The sequence below is a fragment of the Solea senegalensis genome, unplaced genomic scaffold (genome assembly GCF_019176455.1).
Source record: "Solea senegalensis isolate Sse05_10M unplaced genomic scaffold, IFAPA_SoseM_1 scf7180000012729, whole genome shotgun sequence".
In the NCBI taxonomy this organism is placed as follows: Eukaryota; Metazoa; Chordata; class Actinopteri; order Pleuronectiformes; family Soleidae; genus Solea; species Solea senegalensis.
The window spans coordinates 183,399-201,978 of NW_025320680.1; the positions used below are offsets into that span (position 1 = coordinate 183,399).

The 18,580-nt window shown below is 43.3% G+C and overlaps 1 protein-coding gene across 1 annotated transcript in view; it reads left to right on the plus strand.

The window, feature by feature from the left end:
* LOC122759970 (protocadherin-16-like) overlaps window positions 1-17,041 on the plus strand; it is an 88,474-nt gene extending 71,433 nt beyond the window's left edge. Inside the window, exons 8-21 of the mRNA XM_044015003.1 lie at window positions 241-337; window positions 604-761; window positions 2,169-3,015; window positions 5,834-6,073; window positions 7,009-7,134; window positions 7,218-7,427; window positions 7,699-8,565; window positions 8,649-8,762; window positions 9,315-9,526; window positions 9,863-10,014; window positions 10,551-10,681; window positions 10,964-11,250; window positions 11,833-11,974; window positions 12,721-17,041. Of these exons, the coding sequence (XP_043870938.1) occupies window positions 241-337; window positions 604-761; window positions 2,169-3,015; window positions 5,834-6,073; window positions 7,009-7,134; window positions 7,218-7,427; window positions 7,699-8,565; window positions 8,649-8,762; window positions 9,315-9,526; window positions 9,863-10,014; window positions 10,551-10,681; window positions 10,964-11,250; window positions 11,833-11,974; window positions 12,721-15,308 (6,171 nt within the window). The 3' untranslated portion in view covers window positions 15,309-17,041. The remainder of the gene's footprint in view (window positions 1-240; window positions 338-603; window positions 762-2,168; window positions 3,016-5,833; window positions 6,074-7,008; window positions 7,135-7,217; window positions 7,428-7,698; window positions 8,566-8,648; window positions 8,763-9,314; window positions 9,527-9,862; window positions 10,015-10,550; window positions 10,682-10,963; window positions 11,251-11,832; window positions 11,975-12,720) is intronic.
* Window positions 17,042-18,580: the final 1,539 nt, after the last annotated feature.

Genomic DNA, 18,580 nt, shown 5'->3' on the forward strand with positions numbered 1-18,580 from the left:
CACTGGTGTGAGGAAGCATTTGTGTAGCAAGAAATGAGCACAGGAAGAGTGTTATGTTAATGGACTGCCTTGGTATTAAAGTGGCTGTGGTTGGAGTGTGACTAATAGATTGTGACTAGCAGGCCGTCAGCTGATTACAGCTGCGGCGTCCGAGTACCCTGTCCTGCATGAACAAACGCAAGGTTTTCTTTCTTGTGTATAGTGATACATACATTTGTTTGTGTTGTTTTTAACCCACAGGTGACAGAAGGTCAGTCTTCAGGCGTGTTAATGGGCTCAATTCAAGCCAAGGACCCAGATGAAGGAGAGAACGGCACGGTGTTCTACTCCTTGTCAGGTACAGTACCTGCAGGAATAAAGCAAGTTTCCATCTCTGAAAATGTTTTAATATAATATTAGTTACACGTGTCCAAATAAGCAGCATGTGATACTGCTAATACATATAGGGACTTTGATCTGCTTCACTAACGCTCTCGTTAAAGGGAGGGCTGAGCAGATCAGTACACACATTTGAACTGTGTTCAGTGAATAACTCACACTGTGGTAGAGTTTGTGGATTCAGCTCTCCCACACACTCCTAGTGAAGTGTTCCGTCTCCCGCAGGTCCGAGGGCTGAGCGTTTCTCTTTAAACCCAAACACCGGTGAACTGCGTTCGTCATCTCCCCTGAGCCACTCGGAGCGAGCCGAGTACAGTGTGACGGTGACGGCCACTGACAGAGGACTCCCCCCTCGCAGCACCTCCTGCTCCCTCACCATTCAGGTCAGACTTTCACTGGAGCCCGGCCAGCACAAACACCCTCACTACTCACTTATTTAATATCAAAGACATGGACTCGGGGGGCGGGCTGAGAGGATCCGTGTCTCTGGGCCCCTCAGCCTCACTGCAGACTCATATCAGCCTCACTTCTGACAAGCTTCCCTCCCATCTCCTCCCTTTTCTTCCCCTGTGAGTTTTCAAAAGGGAAATTTCTATCAGAGATGGAAAAGTGCGTCTGAATCAAATACTCCCAGCTGGCTCATGATGAGGCCCAGCTGTAGACGGCTCTGATCAAGGTCACTTTCACTGACTCCAACATTTTTTTATACAGTAGCCATTTTTGCAAAGAGCAGCAGGGCTACACACTTACGTAGCGTTGGATGTAATTCACTTAATATTTAATATAGACCGGAAAATGGACAGAATTGAACAAGAGCCCTTGGAAGAAACTTTGCATTTGTAGGTTACAGGAAAATAGGGTCGCTATATAAAAAGCTCTAGTATGTTACGTTTCCCTTTTTTCCAAGGCAGTCATCATGATCAGTTAATTGGATTAAACAGTGCAGTGTTGTTCTTCCCCACTGACACATTTCAGTAATTTCCTTCAATCAAATTTTTAGACTGATTTATTGAATCCATCATTGATTGAATAAGACTACAGCAATTTATTTCTGGAGCCCTCCTTTTTCTCCCATCCAATGTGGAACCAATTGACAGCACGTCATGTCAGATTTCACAAGAATCAGTGTTTGTAAAGTGTCTTCTCACTGTGGGAACCGTGGTGTAGGATGTGGTGCTGCAGTATCCAGATTATCCTTTGCTTACAAAACAATGTCAGGAATGCAGCTAAAAAATATTTGATCAACGAGGCCGTAACATCGCTCCATTCCTTTAACAGCTGCTTGCATTTTTTACATTCTTCTTCTCTTTTTTTTTAAAGAAACGGTGTGCATGTGTTAATTATGGAGCTTTTTATCTTGGAAAGAAAAGAAGCAGTAGTCGATGACTTTGAACTGATCAGAGGAAGACGAGCAATACGTCCCAGTGCTAAATTCAACTCCTCTTACCATATTCCTCTTCTTTTATTGTTCTAGTTTTATCATCTATTATTTTTCCTGGCAGCCATCTAAGTATCAGATTAAGTGTGATTAATGTGAGCGAGCGTGTTATTCAAGTCTATAAAAACCTCTTGTAACTGGTTTCATTTTTATTCCCAGTGAACACACGGAGAACAAGAGGGTGGAGTGGACAAAAATCTGGTTTTGCTTTGGCTAAAAGCCGTGAACCATTTCAATTCTTTGTTTAGAAAATCGTTAACTTTTTAAGTTTCCACCAGGCGTCTCAACAAAGCAGCGGATCCACAGTTCACATGTAGTACATGTTCACATTCCGTGTTTTTCTTTGCTGCAGGTTCTCAGCATTAACAGACCCACGTCCAAAACCAATTCACTCTCCCTATCTTTCAACTCTGTGGAGGAAGCCAAGCCTGGATCTGTTATTGGTTCGGTTCGTCTCCATGACAGAGAAACACCAGAGGAAGGAGAGGTGACCTACACGGTGGTTGGAGGTACGGACCGCGATGGAACATTTGTCGTAGACCGTCTGACTGGAGACGTGTATCTGGCTCGCCCCCTTGACTATGAACGAGAGGCACACTACACCCTGCACATAGAGGTGGATGACTTTTCTCAGGCCCCCCCCAGCAGCACCTTGGTCGACCTTGGCATCGATGTAGAGGACAGCAACGATCATGCTCCTCAGTTCCCTGAAGACCCCATCACCATCGTCATCTCTGAGAGTTTGCAACCTGGTTCTTCCATCTATACATTCCAGGCTATCGATAAGGATGGCAGTGGGCCCAACAGTGAGCTTAGGTACTCCGTTCTCCACCAGTGGCCAAGCACCCCTGGCCTCCTCAACCTGGACCCCTCCACTGGGGTTCTGTCCTTGGGCCAGGATCTTGACCATGAAACCACCTCCAACCTGATTCTGGTTGTGAAGGCAACAGACTCTGCCATTGATGTCAGTCAGAGGCGCTGGGGCTCTGTCACAGTAAGGGTCTACGTCACCGATGAGAACGACAACCCGCCAGTGTTTAGCTCTCCGACAGCTGTCAGTGTAATGGAAGACCAGCCAGTGGGCTTTGTGGCTTTGTATGTCATGGCCAGAGACGCAGACCAAGGAGAGAACGGTAGAGTGACGTACAGCATCCAGTCAGGAAACACCGGAGGAACGTTCAGTCTGAACCCTAACACCGGTAAGTCTGGGCCAGTGTGTGTTTCATGTTGCAATAAGGATGTCGTGTGGTGGATGGATTTTGTTACACAACTGTCTTTGTGAGATCCTCATGCCAAACAGTTAGTGTTTGTTTTGTTAACCGCAACTGCAATATTTTACCAACCACAATACTGTGATTGCCTAGCACATATGGTAGAAATCAGGTCGCTCATTTAAAACAATTTATCTGTTAACAGGGTTTCTGGTTTTCCTGGTGGTAGTATTACGCAAGTCATATGCAGTATACTGTATTATTTGGACAGAAATCTGTGAAATTCCCCTTTCAAGGTGTATTTGTGTGCACCCCAAAGCAATGAATTTGCATATGTGGCTCTGAATATGCACAGATGTCATTCAGTTTTTTTTTACTGGAAACAGCAAAATATTACAATCAAATTAAAATGGCTTGTTAAAATCTGTTGTATCAAAATTAGTCTCCTCCACTCACCCTTTCCCACATGCATGAGGCAGCGCACGGTCACGGATATTGTGATAAAATAATGAGCACAAACACAGACACAAAGTGATAGTGGAGACCATTAAAGTTATTATTGTGTCAACTTGGCCACAGAAAATCCAGCATTTCATAGCTGTATTGAACTCACATGATTGAAAATTCCCAAATCTGGGATTGCATATGATCCTCATGCTATACGTGCATGAAAATCAAAGCATATGCTTCCAATCAGACACGTTAAGGTGCTCACCATTACTCAAAACCTGCTAGATACATAGAACAGGAACATTTTGTAGCCACCTCTATGACATGAATTAACAGAATAATAGCTAGCTTTAAATGATACACTTATGAAAACATACTTGTGGTTAGTAGATCCATCCCCCTAAGTGTTACTTATTGGACCTTTAAGTTTAACATACTTTCACTTTAAATGATAATAAAACTCTGCCTCTGTACACGTGCATTAAAGTTTTTGTATCGACTGTTTAAGCATTTGTGCCACCTCCAGCTTACACTTTACCTCACACGTGTACTCACCTCACCATGTGCCTCACCACCATCGCCCACGCCCACGAGGACTCACACACACTTATAATACTCTTCTTACTTCTAAGTGCAGCACAATTCTTGCTTCACCTCTCATGACTTATTTCTCTCAGTTGGAGGCCAGACAGGCCAGCCTGCCAAATATGAAACACGCACAGACACACATACATCCATTTGCATGCACACACACACACACACACACACACACAAGCCCCATCATCTGTTATTGTGGATCTATTCCCATGAAAGACCAAAGAGCCTCCTGCTTCAGCTTCTGGGAACCATTAGAGAAGGGATCAGTTACGCGTGTTTGTGTGTACACACGTGTGTGTGTGTGTGTGTGTCTCTGTGTGTCGGCATGCACATGTGCGTCTGCGCGCTTGCATGAGACTCTGTCACTTAGTCAGCGCTGACCTTGGGCTATTTGGTTCCGTGAGCTTTGTTGTGGTGTTTGAGACACGTGTCAGCGTTGGCTCCACCCTCGCCTTCTAGTCGCCAACCAGTGTGCCCCCTGGAGCCGCCCAGGGGTGGAAACATGAAGGGTCTGTCATGAATGTCACACCGTCTTCAGCCCAGTGTGTGCACTCATCTTGAAGTGTTTTCATGCACACTGGTTATTTGTTGAAATCATGACAGAGTTAATCCTCTGAGCACCTGGTTTGCTTCTGTTTTGGGGTCAGTGACCAGGGACCTGGGCTCATCTCTGCACACTCTGTTTTCATTATTTTGACACTGCAGTGCACCATAAAAGAGAAACCTGTCAAGTCACACAGTGAGACACATACCCACTACTCTTTGTCATAGGGTAGGTCATTAATGTTCCTCTTTGAGCAACAGGTTGGTGATCTGCCACCTAGGGATTAAGACATCAAATGGTGAATAACAACGTCTGCGTGTGAGACCAAATGTGTTTGTTTGTTGTCCAAACAGCCTCAGCTAACCTTCATACAGCAAACCGATGAATGACGCCACAAACCCCACATAGGCTTAAGATGTCGGAATTGAAACCATTCAAAACAACAACTTTCCCACTGTTGTTTTTGTCTTGCCCGTGTTTTATCAGTGACCAGGGAAACGGCAGGATCAGAGGAGTCAAATTTTGTAAAAAAAAAAAAAGAAAAGAAAAAAGAAAAGTCCAGCCTGTAACTCCTACCAGGTTAAAAGCTTCAGGGCAAGTTATCTCGGTCGTAGCAAAACACAAAGCAAAAAGACACACGCGAAAGTTAAAAAACAAAACAAAACAAAACAGCCATGGTCTCTTCTTTCTTCAACAGTTGCAGCTCATTTTAAGGCATGAAATTGAAATTGAATCAATGCAAGTTCTACTCTCTTCGGGCAAGATAATGAAAAGGCAAGGGTGCCCCTAATTTCGACAGAGCACGGCAGGCCTGGCTGTTGCGTGTCTAGAGCGTGTGTTTACTGCTTCTTTCTTGATGGCTGCGGCATTCTCCAATGGAAAATCTCGTAAACTGTGGCCAGACTGTTGGGTTGTTACAGCAGTGGTGGTGGTAGCACTCAGGTAGGCAGAGCTCTCTGTGTGTGGAGGAGATTAAGCCTTGATTTGGCCTTCACACGGCAAATTTTCACACTTGCTTTTTATATCATCTGACTACACACAATCATGGAAAGTGGCCTGCTTTATTGCCTTTGATAGCATGCTTCCATACTGTAGTCGTCGTGTGCAACTGCCTCTGGGAAACGGGCTGTAATAAAGTCCACCCGACCACGCTGACATACACACGCACACAGGAAACCTCTCCTCCTGTTTCACCTCTGATTCATCCCACTGCAGGCTCTTTGTCGATCTTCAAACCTCTGGATCGGGAAGAGCAAGACATCTTTAACCTCACCGTAATCGCCGTGGATCACGGGACACCCCAGCACTCATCGAGCCAGCTGCTGTGTGTCCATGTGATTGATGTTAATGATGAGGTGCCCTGGTTTGAGGAGAGCCAGTATGAGGCCCAGATCTTGGAAAACCAGCCTGCAGGAACTAGTGTGTTGACAGTGTTTGCCTCTGATCTGGACCAGGGTAAGGCATACCATGTGCACGCACTTATTCAATGTGCCATTTGGTTCATATCATCCATGTTTTTTCTTGCAGTTAAACTTTTTTTCCCCCAGATTTGTCTGGAAAATGTATATTTTTGACATCTAAGTTACACGTAACATTTAGATCATAGAAATGCTGATCATCCAGCGTGGACCTACATGTAGTCTAGAAACCTGTCAAATTTAGCCTGGGTTTTACTGCACCATCTAGTCATGATGTGAACGGCCTCTTTGAAGCCTCACACTTTGCAGTTTGGCCTGCACCATTTTGGTTTCTTGAAACGAGAATGGATGAGAGGGTGGAGCTGGAAAAGAAGTAAAGTGTGGGTTTCACTGAGGAAAAGAGGACCAGCAGGTCATATCCTGCTTTAATTTCTATTTGACTTGAAATGGGACAGTGATTGAAGACTTAATTGCATTACACTGCATCTACAATCAGGTTCAAACGATGCTGTTGCTCTGATGACTTAAAGTGCTCTCAGACGTTTGGGCCTCACTGTATGCTTTTGCGTCATGACAAACACCAAACATCACCGCTTCACCAATTAGGTAAAATGCCTGTAATTATTTGCAGCCCTTATATGCAAAGTACGTGTTCATGCCACAGACATTAACAGTTGTTTTTAATTGAGGACTATACAGGGGAGAGACGACACAGGGGGAGAGGGGGTGAATGAAAAGAGTGGTGCATTCCCCCAGACTTCGTGAGAAGCACATAAAACAAAGGGTTTATAAAGTTTCACTCCAAAAGCAATTAGTGAAGTAAACAGGTGAGGTTGCCAGGTTGCTTTCTGTTAGCACGCAATCTGGCAGTCAGACACCTGAGGGAAAAATGCTCACACAGCAAAATTCCTGACAAAAAAAAACACCTTTTTATTGATATGATTTTGATTTGCTGTGTGTGCCTCGCTGTAGGAACCAATGGGCAGGTGACATACGGCGGCATCTCAGAAGAGAGTTTCCGAATTGACCCAGTGACGGGTGTCATAACCACCATGAAGTTGCTGGACCGGGAGCTTCAAGAACACTACACCGTGACAGGTACTTTCCTGTGACTGCGAGACTGAACAGGACTGATTTCTCATACAAAAGATCACAATTATTAATTTATTCTGTTTTGACAGTTTATGCAAAGGATGGAGGACTTCTGCCCAACTACGCTAAAGCAACAGTGAGGATCAGAGTGATTGATGAGAATGACAACCCCCCAGTCTTTGGACGTCTCTACTATAGCATAGAGGTGCCGGAAAACCTGGACGCGATGCCCCTGTTCACCCTCAGAGCCACTGACCCGGATACAGGAAACAGCGGGGAGAAGAGCTACAGAATTACAGGTTATAATTTGTTTTGATGTGTGTTTTTCAGTTTTAAAACACCCTACAAACTTATTTATACAGTTTAGTACATTTCAGTCTCTTTTGTAATTTGTCTTCATTATCTGTGATAATTAGAAACAATCTGATATGTATTTTTTAATTCCATTAAGGACTACAGATGTAAATTAGCCAATGGCTATAATCTGGCGTATTTACATGTTGATGTGCAATGTAAATGTAAAGTTTTCTAGCAACTCTCAAGCCAAGTTTGTGATTGCTTTCCTTGCAGCTGGAGATCCATCAGGAGACTTCCATTTAGACAGACGGACTGGTGTGCTGTCCACTTCAAAGCCTCTGGATCGGGAAAAAAGGGCTGGATACACACTAACAGTCACGGCTCAAGACCAGGGCTACCCTCCCCTCAGCGGCACCACCACTGTGGAGGTTACCGTTCTAGACATCAATGACCACAGCCCAAAGTTTCAGAGCAGCAGCTACACTGCAGATATTTCCGAAGATGTTCCAATTGGCTCATTGGTTCTGGAGGTGAAAGCCGTTGATCTGGACCAGGGCCTGAACAGTCAGGTACTGTACTTTCTGAGCCGCGGCTCCAAGAGCATGTTCATCATTGACCAGAACACAGGCCGCATCATCACAGCAGCTCCTCTAGACAGAGAGAGAACGGCCTCTTACACCTTTGAGGTGTGTGCTACCGACTCGTCTCCAGCAAACCCACGTAACTCCACTGCTCAGATGACGGTCTATATTCAAGATGTGAACGACAACACTCCCTTCTTCATTCAGGATCCCCTTATTGTGAACGTCTCCTCCAGCAGTGTGTCTAGCCGTCGGGTGTTAGCCACCATGCGAGCGGAGGACAAGGACTTTGGGGCCAATGGCTCAGTTTTTTATCGCTTTGCCAACCCTGTGAGAGGCTTCACGATTAACTCGCTGACAGGAGACATTCAGGCCACAGAGAAGCTGCAGACTTTGACCCAAAGCCAGAGAACCTTGATAGTTCAGGCCATGGACCAGGGAAACCCGGCTCAATCATCCCTTGGAGTGGTTATCATTTACATTAGGGAACAGAGCTACACAGGGATTCGCTTCTCACGCACAGCCCGAGATGTCAGTCTGCAAGAGAACGCTGCTACAGGTTTGCATGATACTAGTGAGTGTCAAAGTTTTCCCATTTTGGAAGGTAAATAGTTTACAGAGCTTGTTGTTTTCTCTTCATAGGCACAGTGGTAACACAGACCCAGGCCCGGTACCCTGATGGCTCCCAAACTGGTATCAGCTACAGTATTTTCAGTGGAAACAGATTACAGTCTTTTGGAATTAACACCATTACTGGTAAGTGCAGAAATGACAGCTTTGGCTATGTTCAGATTAAGTGCTTGGCATCCGACTGCCATGTGACGCCGACTGCCCTCTTAAATGGCATGCACATGCAGAGCCTGAAATCTTCTGCATGTGTCACCGACAGAAAATGTTTTTGAATCCACTTGGTGTCTAAGCCGAGTCAGAAATGGAAGCTCACACAGTGAATTTGTGGGTGAGATTTAGCTCTACAGGATGAAACTCTCCTCCATTGTTTAACTTTTGGTTTGATGACGTCAGCGCTAAGCTCATGAGTATAGGCAAAAAGCCACAAGAATTCTAATGTGACCGTTCTTACTCATGGAGCATGGCCACATATCGGATTATACATGTGACCTAGGACCACACACTGAAGTAACACAAATTTAATTTGAAAACTGGAAGTGGCGTTGAGATTCCTGTGTACACTCCGCTGAGTCACAGCAGTGGAAAAAAGACAGATACAAGTTTCTTCGGCACGGTAATTTGAACGCAGCCACTAAACGAATCGACAGTAACTCATTTTTGTGCCATTTTGCAAAATAGGTGAAATATGGGTCCAGAAATCTGAAGGCATAGACTTTGAGGAGACCCCGAAGCTACGCCTGGTGGTGAAAGCTGAGACGGCATCCTCCAGCTCCTACATGGCTGTCAACTTGATCCTGCAGGACGTCAACGACAACTTGCCACGCTTCCAACTCCAGAACTACGTAGCCTACATTAGAGAGGCACAGGGCCACGATTTCCCCATTATCCAGGTGCAGTAGCCCGTTGCCTCCCGCCAGGTTTATTATGGTTGGCTGTCGTTTAAGTCTAAACTTGTTGCGTAGAAAAGCACTCAAGCATCAGGAACCTGGATGGTTTGTATGGTGTGGAGAAATGACCCTTTGCTTTTGTCTGTGTTCTCAACGTCCCAGCTGAATACAAAAAAAATCATTTTTTTCATGAAGCCAGATCCATACAGGCCATTTTTATGAATTCTTGACTCCAGAGTTCAACATCGCTCATGAGTTCACTGTACACTGAAACAGCTGTTGCAACTATTTCTCCTTTTACTTTTTTTTTTAACCAAAATGGGTCTGTGTTTTCCTTAGGTTGCAGCAGAGGACTTGGATCAGGGTCAAAATGGTCAAGTGACTTACTCAATCAGATCATCATCGATGAGTGGCCTGTTTAAGATAGACCCACTGACCGGCTATATCACCACTGCAGCCATAATGGACAGGGAGATCTGGACGCAAACAAAGTGAGTCACGCTCTTTATTCATCATTTTGCTTCTCACAAAATAATTTGCTGTAATGGTTAGGTTCATATTTTGGGAATTAGCAACAATTTAACAAAAAAAAGTAATTTAAAAACAACTTTGTTCTGGATTCTGTTTTACGTGTTTTCCCACTGCAAAAAGGAAAATAAACGAAACCTTTTACCAACATGGTTCCAGTTATAGAAAGATGAGAGAAAAATCTGGAGAAAATGTAAATTGGTTGTTGATCATACTCAGAGCTTGTCAACGTTATATTAACAAATCATGTTGCCCTAAAGCTAGCATTTTAAAATTGGATTTTAAACACATTTTGTTCCACTGACATTTTCTCATCAGATATTTAAAAAAAAAAAAAATCTATTTAATAGAGTCATTTAGAGATAAATATTGCTTTGAATTCTAATGTTCAGTCTAAAACAACAGGCTAATCCTAGTGTGGTGGTTGAAACAGCATGAAACCATGTGATATTCATAAAATGTACAAGTTCACAAAGTGACCCTCGTTTTGTGGCACCAGGCTTGTTGTTACGGCAACAGACCGAGGAACCCCGCGGCTCGCTGGCTCCGCCACTCTCACTGTGATCATCATCGATCTCAACGACAACAGTCCCATGATTCCACTGCCCCGGGAGATCCATGTGCCTGAGGGTGAGTTCGCTTCACGGGGAAAGTTAGTCCAGTGATTTTATCACAAAGCCTCATATCACCCATGCTGGCAGCTCAGCAGGACTCAGTAAGAAGGGTCTTACACTGTTATGAAACACGTTATTGCCAACTTCCTCTGTTCATTTCCTGTTAGATCAAGGCTTTGCACAACCGGATATTTCTTAATAAAAACACAAAATAAAAGCCCTTTTCTTTTTTCCACTGCTTCATTTATCTACAACCTAAATATTTGTTCTTGTTCTCCTGTTGCCCCGCTATACACAGACACTCTGATTGGCACAGTTATCACCCAGGTAACTGGCAATGATGTGGATTCAGGGCCGGCCCTCTCCTACACACTGCACCTGGATACAAATAGCCAAGGCATGTTTGGGATTCATCGATATGGAGGCGGCGTGTCTCTGACTGGGCCTCTGGACTACGAGGAGAGGACGTGGTACACTCTGACCATCCGCTCGTCAGACTCTAAACATCAAAGTGAGGCAAACCTCACCGTGCTGGTGGACGATGTGAATGATAATACACCCACCTTTACTCAAGACTTTTATCAGGTGAAGCCACGTTTACACACACACACACAACAGAACAGCTTTCAAAAAAGTCAGACAGAAAACCACAAGTAAATAGAGTGAGATAAAAGTCCTCCAAAAGCTTCAATATTCTGATACTATACAATTCTTTGTTTGATATAGACATTGATTTTGCTTTTACGACATGAATAAACCAAATCTATCACTGTATTCCTTCAAAATTAATATTTCATAAAAAGCAAAGAATGCTTTCTTTCAATTTACCACACAAATAATGCACTGCAGGTTCACAGTTAAGACTACAAATCCTTTTTGCAAAGTTAGACAAAGTCAAGACTAGTCTCCTCTTAACTTAAATAACACCTGTCTGCTCATTTTCCAATGTCTTCAGTGCATCAGACAAATCAGACTGTAAGACTACGTCAATTGCTTCAATAGATTCTACAAGTAAAAGAACATTTTCATCAAAGCACATTCACATTGAAACAGTGGTCTGCGTCTGTCTGTATTTATAGCTTTTGTATTTTAACCATTTAGCGATTTGTATCACTTGGTTTTTCCAGCCCTAATAAAAATTAATTCATATTGTGGTTTTATGTTTAGGCAACAGTACCAGAGCACCTGCCAGCAGGCAGTGCCGTCATCACAGTTACCGCCACGGACCGCGACTCTGGAGAGAATGGGAAGATCAGCTACAGAGTGATGTCATCAACCAGGGGCATCTTCTACATTGACCCAAACAATGGTAATATTGTTGTGTGCACATTTAGTCATTTTCGAAAGTAATTATACCTCCCCAAACCAAAATTATTCCCTAAAGCTCTACTCAAATGAACATTTGAGGTTTTTCGACATATTTTTAAGAGTCATTGCCAAAATATTTCATAATTGTGATGATTAAAAGTCACTGAGTGGCACATTTAATGTCATTTGCCTTAGATGTTCTCCTCAGATGCTTGAGATAGCATCTAAAATATGTGTTACAAAAGAGGACTCTCAGCCTTAAGCTGTTCTGTCTTTTATTTTCAATTGCAATCCCTTTTGCCTCAAACATTGTTTCCCAAACACTCATACCAACCGTGTTTATTTCCAACTTGATTATTTATTTAATCACCAATTGGTGTTTTCCTTTTTTGTTAGTCACCCAATGTACCGAGGTTCATTGCTAATCCTTGCTAATTAAAACTATAGTGCATAACTTTTGAAAACAAATTCAACATTATCAAACGAGTTCACACAATGCCAACTAAGCCTATCAGCTCCACACGACTGTTTAGATCTCATTTAGCCCAGAGGCATTCCTGCACTGCGCACAGGAAGTGATTAGTTTTATGTCAAGACAGATGGAGGCCACCGTGTTAGTAAAGCAAAACAACTAAAAACAGAATAATATCCTGAACAAAAAAAACACCATAAGCTATGCAGCTTTAATGTGATGAATTCTATTTATTGCATTTGCCCTCTCTTTAACCATGTTCTGTTTCCTGACAGGGACTCTGTTTGTGAACCAAAAAACGGAGTTTGACTTTGATAATCCCTCCATTTTGGTGCTGATTGAGGCGCGGGACCACGGCACTCCACCTCTTTCATCCATTGCCACCATCCAAGTGCAAGTGTCTGACGTCAACGACAACACCCCCATCTTCCATCAGTCAGAGTACAGAGTCACTGTCTCCGAAGATGGACTTCCTGGATCAACCGTTCTGATTTTAGAAGCTGTCGATGGAGACCTGTCGAGGGACAACTGTGGTTTTGATTTTGCAATCGCCAGTGGCAACTCCGGTAATGCCTTCCAGATTGAGAGCAGTGTGCGTTTCTTGGAGGGGCAGGGATTCCAGACAGTTGGCAGCCTGATTCTGGTGGAAGAGCTGGACTTTGAAGTGGTACCAAGCTATAACCTGACCGTCGTGGTCTCTGATCGAGGAATCCCTCAACGTAGCTCCAGTGTGCCTGTCCTCATTAGTGTCACCGATGCAAACGACAACCCACCAATTTTCAGCAGGGCGGAGTACAGCGTGGCGCTGAGTGAAGCTGCAGCAGCAGGGACGGAGATCCTTCATCTGTCTGCCACAGATCCAGACTCGGCTCCCAATGGAGAGGTGCAATACTCCATAAGCTCAGGAGACGAGACGGACCTTTTCCAAGTGGACCAGTGGACTGGAGCTTTGAGGCTGCGGCGACCTCTAGACAGTGAGAGACAGTTGAACCATATGATTGTTGTTCAGGCCACTGATGGTCAAGAGCACTATGCTTTGGCCCCAGTCAGTATTGAGGTGAAGGATATTAACGATAACCGCCCCTTCTTTCCCCTTAAACTCGTAACTGCGAGCGTCAGGGAAAATCAGCCCCAGAATGCCTTAGTCACCATGCTGCATGCAATAGACCATGACAGAGGTCTTTTTGGACAGTTGAGGTACTACATGTTAGACAGCTCCAAAGAGGCAAGAGATGCTTTCCTCATCGACCAGAGTTCAGGACAAGTGCGGACTCGCTCTACCTTTGACTTTGAGAAAGTAGCCTCGTTCCAATTTGTGGCCGTTGCCATGGACGCTGGGAACTATTCAGCCAGTGTTACCGTGCAGGTTTATGTAACGGGGGAGGATGAATATGATCCTGTTTTCACATCTCCCCAGTTTTCATTTGAAGTGCCTGAGGGAGCAAAGAAAGGTCAGATCATTGGCAAAGTTCAGGCCAAAGATGAGGACGGAGGCGTGGACGGCATTGTTCTCTACACTTTAGCAGACACTTCGCCTTATTTTGAAGTTAACAAATCAACAGGAGCAATATCTTTGAAGATGGACAGCTATAGTAGACACATGAGCCGTTCTAAAAGAGAGCTGCGTCTCATGACGCTGGACGTAAATGCTCACAGCCCTCTGGAGGCGTCCCGCGTAGCAGTGGCTAAAGTTACTGTGGATGTGACCCACACGTCTTTTGGTCTCACCACAGACATGAATATGCTGCTCATCAGCGTCATTGCAGTTTCGCTAGGGACCATAGTCATTCTGATCGTCATAGCTATGGCACTATTTTTTATGAAATTAAGACGTCAGAAGAGGCAACACAAAGGACATGGACGAACGCCAACATCAGGTACTATGCTGCATAAGCTCGAGGAAACTAAAATAACAGCAAATGAAATGATATACCATCAAGCCCTTCCTGGATACACGACTAGTCAAAGTGGCGGCGGCGGTCCGTACACTCGCGGCGGATCCTTGGATCCCTCCCACTCCAGTGGGCGTGGCTCAGCTGAGGCAGAAGCAGCAGAGGATGATGAGATCAGAATGATTAATGAATACCCACGGGTATCGAGCATCTCCTCCTCCATGCAAGAACGTATTTCTGCCCGAGGTCCAGACTCCGGAATCCAACAGGATGCAGATCAGCTCTCAGACGTTTCCTGTGAGCCCTCCATTGACTGGTTCAAAGGGAAGAAGCTGGGCAGTCTGAACAGCACTCTATTAGCTGGTCAGGTGCCAGTCTACAGGGACGAGGGGGGAGGGTACGTGGGTGTTGGACGGGGACTCAGCATCTCCCATCCGAAAGAATATACTTTCCCCGAGGATGGGAAGCCTCCTGTTGATGGCTCCCTGACTGCCATCGTGGCCAGTGATGAGGAGATGAGGGGCAGCTATAACTGGGACTACCTGTTGAACTGGTGTCCCCAGTTCCAACCATTAGCCAATGTTTTTACCGAAATAGCACGTTTAAAAGACGAAACGGCTCCATCTCAATCCCGCAGGTCATTTCACCACAAGGCAAAGGCCGAGTCAAGAATCGACCCGCCGCCTCTCATAACCTCGGTGGCCCACCCCGGGGCCAAAACTGTACCACCAAAACCCGCCGTAGGGAGAACATTCCCACACTTGTCGTCTTTTCGAAGATCTCCCCTTAGCGCTGAGGGATCCATCTCCTCAGCTGCCATGTCTCCGAGTTTCTCCCCCTCTCTGTCACCGCTGGCCGCGCGCTCTCCTGCGATCACACCCTTCAGCGTCTCGCAGGGCCCGTCTGCATCCATGATCAGTGCGACCGAACACCATTTGGAACACATCGAGGAGGCAGAACTGAGGATTTAAACTCTTAAAAATACTTTCACGGTGAATAAAAACTGAATCATTGCGGTCCCAGACTTATTCTACTGTATAACCACAGTGGCTGCAACTTGAAATCTCGTCTCTTTTCTTAAGAGAACAAGTACACAAGGTTACAAGGAGAAGTTCAAATAGCTGAAGCTGCAGTGCTTACTGGAAAACTGAACAACATGACTAACCATGCAGGACAAAGTGGACCATGCCTTTTGTGTGTGTGCGTGCGTTTGTGAGAAACTTCTTATTCCTCTGTTGATCAGTGTTAATTTGCACATTCGAATAGGAATTCATACATGATGTCAATATTTTGTACAAAAGCCTTGTCTATATTTTTATACTTATGTGGTTTCTGACAAGAAATGGCATTAAAGTGTCAAAAAAAAAAAGGTTGCTCAAAACCTCAGAATATATTTCTATATTTGTATATTTGTAGCTTGTACTGTATACATGTTTGTACTGTATGTTTGTTTCATCTCTTGTAATTATTTGCCTTGTGGACTCAAAATGAAGCTCTTCATTAATGCTTTATGAATTGGGACTTTTGTAACAGATTATTGTAAATATTTATAGAAGAGGAGCCTTGAACAAACGAAACATCAGTCAGAATAGCATATTGTTCATTCAGGGTTTTCTCCGGATCCGATGTTTGATCTCATATCAAAGGTAAACGTGAATGTGTTTCTATAAAAGGAAAATAAAACTTGACATCTGCTGATCCTGTTCTTTAGGTTTCCAGGCTTTAATTTCTCACTTTGAGCCTTACTGCATTTCATGTCACGTTGTGGTGATAAAATAATTCACTTGAAACCGAACATTCAGCAGCTATGTAAGTAAAATCGTTTGCTCAATCAGCAGCCTAATCATTCCAGAAAATGTAAGGTCATTTATCCACACACCTAATTTTACTAAGTACAAAATGGAAGCCAGTGCCATCTCCACAGCAGGTTTCTTCATAATCTGTCCAGAGCGGTTTGGATTTACTGACAAATGTAATGAAGGTCTTTTATTTTTACCACAATTTGTCTCCCTTTTTTTCTTTTAGCACCACAAGAAAATACTATAAAAGGACTAAAGGTTGAACAAACAAATAGTGTATATTTGAATATGTATATGAATGTTCACACACTAGAGAATGTTTCCTTGTCATTGAGAATAAATTGTCATGTAAGTCTTCAGCCATAATTCACAATATTTTGTACACCGATGCCTACAACAGAAATATATTCATGGTTATAAGAATTGTATTTTTGACTTTGGGTACAGAAAAAAAAACATTGTGTAAATCTCCATTAATGACTACCTGGAGCTCTGTCTCTGCTTAAATGCTGATCCCTCTGACATATTTTAATTTAAGTATTTTGTTTTTGTTCTAATGCCCTTTTAAAAAGTATATTACGCAACAATAACATTTTCCAGTATTTTTATTTATTACATGAACACCTCTGATGCTGAGAGATGTGTCAATCTTTTTTCAAGGGAGCTATTTAGACCATAGCCAAATGAGCATGAACACTACCTATTTGATATGATGAGGGTACTTTCTTTTGTTTTTTGTTTTTTTTGGTATTGTTTTGTGTTGAACAGTGTTACCTACCTTTTGTTTCATGTTTGTCCAGACTTTGTGTATAAATATGCCATAAAGAAGAGAAATTCCCCTTTCTAGGTTTGTCCAGAGATGTGTCTTGAGCAAAGTGCCTGATTAAAGTACTTACATGAACACATATTTGCCTTATGTTGCGTCTTTCTCAGCTCAGAACAACGGAAAAGACTAAGAATCAAAGACAGTCATTGTGCAAATTTAACAATAAATGTGTGCTGGATTATTTTAAGGACCCATAAAATCAGATAAAACCATGTTTTCCACTAAAGTATTACCCAGTAACCTGAGGCGTTACCTTGCATAAACATTAAAACTCAAAACTCCCTATTTTCCCTCTGGCAGTAGGATAAATGTGAAAACAAAAAAAAACAAATGTGGACCTCACTAAATGTCCCAATCTTAAGAAAATATAATTCAAATTGGACAAGGTTTTATTTAATGACAGCCATTAAGCATTATTTAGACCGTCCTATGTGATGCAACAAAATCACATTACAAAGTAATTTGGCCCTCAGATGTCATATTAAGAGAAATCAACCGTGAGAAAGTCACATTTTCATCTGTCTAATGGTTTTGCCGAATTTACCTGGGCACGGATTTAGACAAAGCACAAGGCTTTGAAATAGCGCCCACTTACCAAGGAATCAAAAAAAAATGCTTCACATTAAATTGTCAGTACAGTTGTATTCAATTTGTAAGATGATTGCAGAGACTTGGGCCACTTTTATTTCCATCCTGCTTTTCAATTCAAATACCAATAAAGATAGTTGGCCCAAAAGTTTGAAATCCAAATGGTTGGTAGGTACTTTAGAGAGAAACCATTAAATTGGAGACTCTACATCAGTCATTTCCACAGAATGGTTTGCAACACACAAATGGGGGTCATGGGAGATGTGTTTGCTGAATGTTCCCCACTATTTCATTCATGAATTATTGAATAACTCTTGCATTCTTCTTATTGCAATCACACAAATTCATGTATAGGTTCATTTTTACATGCTTTCATTTTGATGTCTAATCACTGTCACGATTTGGATGAGGGAACGTGTATCAGATAGTTACAGATGTCAAGATACTGCAGATCTAGAATAATGCCCACGCTGGCTATTTCCATACTTGTGAAAGGCACTGGGGGCATTGTACGGGTCATTCATATTCAGTCTGTCAAATTCAGACATATAGGTCTTACACTGAATTTGAGGTGTGCAGTGAGCTCTGACAGCTCGAAATTGGCACTGGCACTCTTCATTTATGCCGAAGCGTTTCCTGCCAACTCAGTGGTGTAAACAAATTAAATTGTGAAGTCTGAAGCTCTATAGGTTACTGCAGTGCAGTCCTCGGCTAGCCTAAAAGCAGTTGAACCCTGTTGAGGAAACACTAACAGAAAGAACAGTTCAATACTCTTTAAGTATCAGGCATCAGCTAAGAGGATTTAAAATTGCTCACATTTTGTATGTATTTTTTTTTTGCATCCACTCCCACCCGCACATTTACATCACATGTTGCCAAAGGCTGAACAACACACTTCACTGCCTGATGAAACGGAGCTGAAACTGGACCAGCACCGGTTTCCCACTCCAAGGTCTGCCTCGAACAGGTCAAGTAACTGAAACCTAAACCTCATTCTGAGCAATTACAACACTGAGCTGAATTCATGTGC